The sequence below is a fragment of the Setaria italica genome, chromosome IV (assembly GCF_000263155.2).
Source record: "Setaria italica strain Yugu1 chromosome IV, Setaria_italica_v2.0, whole genome shotgun sequence".
Taxonomy (NCBI): domain Eukaryota; kingdom Viridiplantae; phylum Streptophyta; class Magnoliopsida; order Poales; family Poaceae; genus Setaria; species Setaria italica.
In genome coordinates this window covers 20,986,936-20,993,442 of record NC_028453.1, presented here as the reverse complement: position 1 = coordinate 20,993,442, position 6,507 = coordinate 20,986,936, and the positions used below count along the sequence as shown (strand labels likewise).

Here is a 6,507-nt window from a genome sequence, read left to right as displayed (position 1 = left end):
CATTTTCTAGATTTATTCAGTAGTAGACGAGGTGCCCATCGATAGCGATGTGTCTGTGGTGATTTCATCAATCTTGAGATCTGTCGGCTCAGCTCTCGGAGGTACTCATAAGAGTAGGGTTGTGTACGTGTATTCATAGGGGTGAGTGTGCCTACGTGTATGTGAGCGTCTACGTATACACATGTTTCGATTAAAAATAAACAGATGGATCAAGAAAAAGATGATGTAAAGATTTTTTTTACATAAATGCATCTTGTTGCTGGTTACTAAGCATGAACAAGTATTTTGGATCCTAGAGCTGGAAGGCCGCTCAAAGGGCTAAATGGGAAGAAGAATGTGGCTCAATGTATTCGCTTGAGATTGAATACTTTTACAGTGTTTGGGCATCTAGCTATGGAGTTGATGACTTGAACAATCCTTGGAAGTATGAAGGGATCCTTTAGACAATGCTTTGTTACAGTCAGTGTAGTTGACACACATACTCCACTCATTGTTGTTTTTCTTCTTCACCAAGACGGGTTAAGCCAAGCACTCAGGGTAGAGACTTCTTTGATGATGCTAGGGTGAGTAGTTTTGCGATCTCAGCTTTGATGCGTCCCTCCTATCCTCGGCGAATCGATGTAGTTGTTTCTTGCACGACGTAGCCATAGGATTGATGTTTAATGTGTGCTTGATCAACTCCCTTGTCACAACAACTAGCATATCCGTTGGTTTCCATACAAATATGTCTCAGTTGGCCAGAGGGATGTTGATGAGTAGGGGTGGAGTGTAGTACAGACAAAAGGGGGTCATACCCCTACCCATGGTAATTCTTCATTGAATAAATAGTAAAAACAACACTATAGCTTACTGATTAATGCTTATTTGCATAGACCACCCCCTTGCTTCGTCAATGAAGCTTCGCCACTACTAATGAGCACGTGTTCCTGTTTGGGATCGAGCACTGCACCAATCAGGACTATCTTGGAGCTATCGCCTATCTCCAGATTGATGGCCTTCACCTCAACGTCTTTGGTTTGCTTGATCTTGGAGGTGCCTGACTTCTTTTCTACGATTTCAAGCTTGGTGGCAAACAACTTTTGGATGTAGTGAAGACTTCCATCATGGACACTGGCACCTAGGTCATGGCAGTGGACTTTCACGACTTTGGTGTTGCAGTGGTAGGGTCTTTTCAAGTCTCTGTGCAGCAATGGCACTCCGTCTGGTCCCAGCATCTTGAAAACTATGTACACGTAGTGCAGGATTGCCATGAACTTGGTGAGTGCCAGGCGCCTATGGATGGCGCGGTACAATATCTCAAAGTTTGCAACCTTCAACTTGATGTACTCCATCCCGTAGTTGGCTCTTGGTTCAAAGGTAACTGGCAAGACCACCTGACCAAGGGGTACAACTGCATTGCCTAGGACAATTCCATAGAAGGGAGATTTGGTTAGAGTGAGAATGTTGGTGATGTTGAGCCCCATCTTCTTTAATGTCATGGCAAATGGGACATTGAGGCTGGTGCCACCGTTAATGAGCACATTGGTGTGTTGGGAGCCAGACACCACCGGGTCCATGATGAGTGGATATCACCTTGTACTAGAGAAACTAGTCCATTGGTCAGCTCTGGAAAAGGTAATAGGTACCTCGAACCATCCACTACTAATAAAACGACCTTTCATCCAACATGTTAGTACCAGCCAAAATTGGGTCTAAATTTGGTAGCCCCCGAAGGCCAATTAGTACCGGTTGGTGTTACTACCCAATACTAAAGTCTCGTGGACCTTTAGGACAGTGTGGTGTTACCACTTGGTACTGAAAGTTATGCATTAGTATCTGGTGGTGTTACCACCCAGTACTAAAGGTTCCTCAATGAGATACGTAGGAAAGCATCTCTATGTGCTGTGTAGGTGGGATGGTAACGAATGCTCGTGCAAGTTTTGAGGTCCCGTGTTCGAATTTCACGCACCACGCACACGCATATTTTGCGTTTAAATTGTGTTACTTGTGTGCCAGCCTTCTAGTGGTTCAATATATTCTTTCTTTATTTTTGGGGCACAAAACCTTTTAATACTGGTTGGAGTTACCAACCAGTACTAATAGGTACCTTTAGTACTGGTGTATGACTTGGTACTAAAGAACCCACTTTTAGTAGCGACATAGTGGTACCGGTTGGAAAACTGATACTAAAGGGGATTTCTCAACTGGTACTAAATGTCAATCCTGTAGTAGTAATCTTAGGAGTGTTCGAGTGGCTGAATCAATGGGCATGATCTCACGCAACATGAGCTTCTGGGATCACTTGTTGCAAAATTTAGGATCACCACTGAAGATGACATTGATTACGTTTGGCAGGTCTTGGAACTTGCCCTGATCCGAGTTGTCATGGTCACCATCCTTCTCGGCCTTCCCTTTGCCCTTGCTATGAGATGTCTTAGGTACATCCACACTTAAGGCTTTGCGCAAGCTGTAAAAGTTCGATGCGGCATGTTTGGAGTTCGGGTGCCATGGGCATTGCTTGTGGAGTAGCTCATCGAAGGTTTGCCTATCACTACAAAAAAACTTCACATGTTGAGACACTATTTTTATCTTGTAGAGATATTTTATGTTGTCCCTGTAGAGTCATAGAGACATTTTCGAAAATGCGATAAAGGTGCCACTACAAATAGTGTCTCTTTGAATAAAGAGTCATCTTTTAGGTTTCCCTATATTTTCTAAGATGACTTGTAATAGCACAATATTATATATGTCTCTATCCTCTACATGAACTAGAAATATATTGTAAAAATATGGTAAGTTTGGAGCAATGGGTCTTTGAACTCAAGACCTCATACTACATTGCATAATACGCCACCTACTAGCCAACTCAACCCCTAACCAATTATTGCATATTTACTCAATATAATTCTTATAAGTAGTGCCACAGTAGTCAAAACTGTGTCTCAAGATATTATAGTGAGTGTCTCAAACAATGTCTTTCTAGGAGTAAGGTCAAATTTTTAAGTGTCTCAAATTTACAAAATGACTAAACAAAATGCCCTATGGTTGAAAATGCCTCAAATAGTGTCTCAATAAATATGAAACTTTCTAAAGTGTCACAAAAATTGTCTTTATAATACGTTAAGACATATTTTTATGGGCAAATCATAAAATGTCTATACAAAAGTGTCTCTACTTAAGATTTATGTTATATAGATTGCATGTTCCACATGGTGGAGAGATGGAGGAATTGCAAGATGATGATAAAGAACCACTTCTAGTTATTGAGATTGATTTGCTTTCAACTCTAGGAAGCGAACCAAAAATCACTCTTGTTGAAAAAGCTCCAAGGTTAAGGTACACACTAAACTCTCAAGGTAATAACGGTTTTGATGATGATATCTTGAAATGCCAGTGCTCGACCAATAGTATGGACGATTCTATTCTTTGCATATATGTTTATCGTGTTGATAGGCTAGAGTTTCTTGAGAATGATAAAGATGCAATGCTTTTATTTGAACCTATTAATTTTATACCTTCAGAACCTTTGTATTGTGGAGATCTTAGTGCTATTCGAGAAACATTTGCTACATTTAATTGCACCATGACATTCTTTTCCAAATTAATTGTGGTTATGATTATGGATGCTTATGTTTACAATAAGTTTTTGTAAATCTCGATCTTGCTTTGCGCTAAGTCAAGCTAATGACCCTAAAAGAGCACATACTGGGAGATTGCCCAAATTTCACTAACCATGCATGAACATGAGATGCATTGATGTGGAGAAGCCATGCCCAAACAGTTGCAAGATGGATCATCAACATCTCAGAATGAACATTATTGTTGCGATCAATTTTCTGCCCATGAACAGAGATGTACAATAAAGGAAAATTGAATATTCAGAAGCTCAATCAAGTCTTCTTTCCAACGCATTAAGAATCACCGAGTTTGGAGATCCATACAAGGAGTTTGATAAAATCTTTCAACATTATACGTTCCGAAATCAGTTCGAGACAGAACATAGTGCTGGAGTAAAATGGGTGTAACTCTCGCACCCGGAGTCCATTTTGTGTGAATGACCACTTGCTGGAAAGGGAATTTGACTTTGCAAAGGAGCAAAAGTTTGATACATGTTCTGGTTTAGATGTAGAGGAAATCAATGAAGAAGAGGCAACAGCAAAGAACGACGAATAAGGGGATGATGATGTGAGAGAAAATAGCTTGGGCAAGTAGTGTACTGAGTCTAAATGATCATATACAATATGGGAAGTGAATGAGAGTTGCATGGACACTATTGACTCTTACATAAAGTACCATGGCTTTGCGACAATGAGGAGGTAAGTGAGAAAGTCCAGCTCTATAACTTTAAATAAAGCACTTTTTGGGAGGCAACCCGTTCATTAAGTTTTTGTTTCTTTAAGAGAATAAAATGAATGGCACCACCTTATGACAGTTAACTTGTGGCTAATTATTCTAGGCTTGTTTTATCTCTAGACCATCATCATGTTCATATTCATATTTATGTTCCTGCATACATCGCATTTTGCCATCATCATAATGTGTGCATCCTAAAGTTGCCTTGTACCTTCTTTGCATTCCAGTCATGCTTTGCATATAGTTGGCTTGGTTGTTCTATATGCTTTATGATGAATTCTTTCATATTCATGTGCGCATTTTTCCTTTAGAAATCTTGTGTAAATGTGGTGTTTAAACTTGATTGCAAACCATCATCATTCAGTTTAATAGACCTTGCTAGCTATCCATTTTGTTTTCATGTTGCATTGGTTAGTTTATAAGCTTTGCAATGCACTTTGTTCTTCTTATGCTATAAAGAATTAATGATCTTGGGATAGACATGGTGTTTTCACCTTGGTTAATTAATCTCTATGGCTATGGAGAAATTCAGCAACCTAGTTGTTAATATGGTGTTTAGAACTAGGTGTAAACATTATCTTTGCTTATATGCATTCCTCTCATATGCATAGACACCTTGAACTCACGTACACCCATTAGGTTTTTATCTTTCTTTTCACTAGACTAATTATGCCACAAATTAAGAAGCTTAGGATGTGTTGTTGGTTTGTTGGCAATTTTTTCTACTCCCAATCGTCACCCTGGGGGGTAGTATGTGCACTTGAATTGTTTTGCAGGCATCATGAAGAAACTCTCATAATAAAAAGTTGATAGAAAAGAGGGATATGATTCGGTGTAATCAGATTTGGAGGTAACAAAATTTGAAGTTATGTGGTGATTGAGAGGTGCAACTAGGGAAGAAAGCCATCTAGATCGTCGACACGAAGCGCAAAAGCCTACTATGATCCTATCACTTTGGTAAAAGCAAGAATTATGGAGAAGTACTTTTTCCACCATGCTAAGTTCTCGGTACTCAACGGTGATGACCTTGAAGCCAAAGGATGCGTGACATTGTACCCTAAAGACCACAAGGTCTAGATCATCAACATCCCCAGAGAGAAGCACTTGAATCTATTGTTGTCATTGAAATTTTGCATCACCTCAGAGGCAAAAATTAAAATATTTTTGGATATTCACAATTCGTAAAAAGTCTTTTTTTCAACGAATCAAGTGCTAAGGCATTTGGAGGTTCCTACAAGCGGTTATATCAAATCATCAAACGTCGCATGTCCTGAAATCAGTTCTGGACAGCACACATTGCTGAAATAAAATGGGCATAACTCTCTCATTTGAACTTCATTTTTAATGAACGACTACTCATTGGAAAGGTAATTTCATACACATTTCAATAGATTTATATTTTGATATATGTTCTATTCTATATGTATAGGGAAATCCATGAAGAAAAGTTCGTTGCAAGATGATGATAGCTAAACAGAGGAGATGAAGATGACGATAATGAAGGGAAACTTGGGTGATGCTTCCATTGAGCTTACATAATAAAATTCTGAAGCTTAGGATAGAACCACAACCTCCAGAGCATTGTGACACGGAGACACAAACATGAAGCTAATGGTCACAAATGCTAAGCATGGGGGAGGGCTTACTGGATAAAGACACACATGGAGTACAATGATTATGACCACCGAAAGGTGCTCAATTGCTCTTCTTCCATGCTAAGAATAATGCTTAGGCATGGAGAGGCTTCGCTACACTTAATAACAAGCATCAATGGGGCAGTAATTTTTTCTTGCACCTTCTCATTTTCATCTCTTTCTAAATGCCAATATATATAAGCCTTCAACCTTGGACTTGGTGCAACCTTTGTGCGATAATAACATGGCTCCTAGGAGGACAACCTTTATTTGTTTCTATTTTCAATAAATAGGCATGTACATGTGCTCACCTTGATGTTTTATATTGCCTTCACTTATGGTAAAATGATGAAAGTTGCCGCTTTATTTTACCTAAACAGTGTTGTATATGCCTTGATTAATTGCTCTCTATAATATGATCTTAAATTTATTTAAATACCAGCTCTTTTAATTGTGGAGGTTAAATGACTATATTCAAGGCTCACATACATTTTGTTACTCTCTGATTTAAGTTTGATGATGCCCTGATAACTTGTCTTGG

General features: G+C 39.1%; 1 protein-coding gene across 1 annotated transcript; it reads right to left on the bottom strand.

Moving 5' to 3' along the window:
• Nucleotides 1-860: 860 nt before the first annotated feature.
• On the bottom strand, nt 861-1,556 carry LOC105914214. Its single transcript, XM_012845259.1, has one exon. The coding sequence runs from the start codon at nt 1,554-1,556 to the stop codon at nt 861-863; it is 696 nt and encodes a 231-aa protein (XP_012700713.1).
• Nucleotides 1,557-6,507: the final 4,951 nt, after the last annotated feature.

Excerpts from the sequence above, each read along its gene's own strand:
- LOC105914214 (XM_012845259.1), bottom strand. The coding sequence starts at position 1,556 with ATGGACCCGGTGGTGTCTGGCTCCCAACACACCAATGTGCTCATTAAC.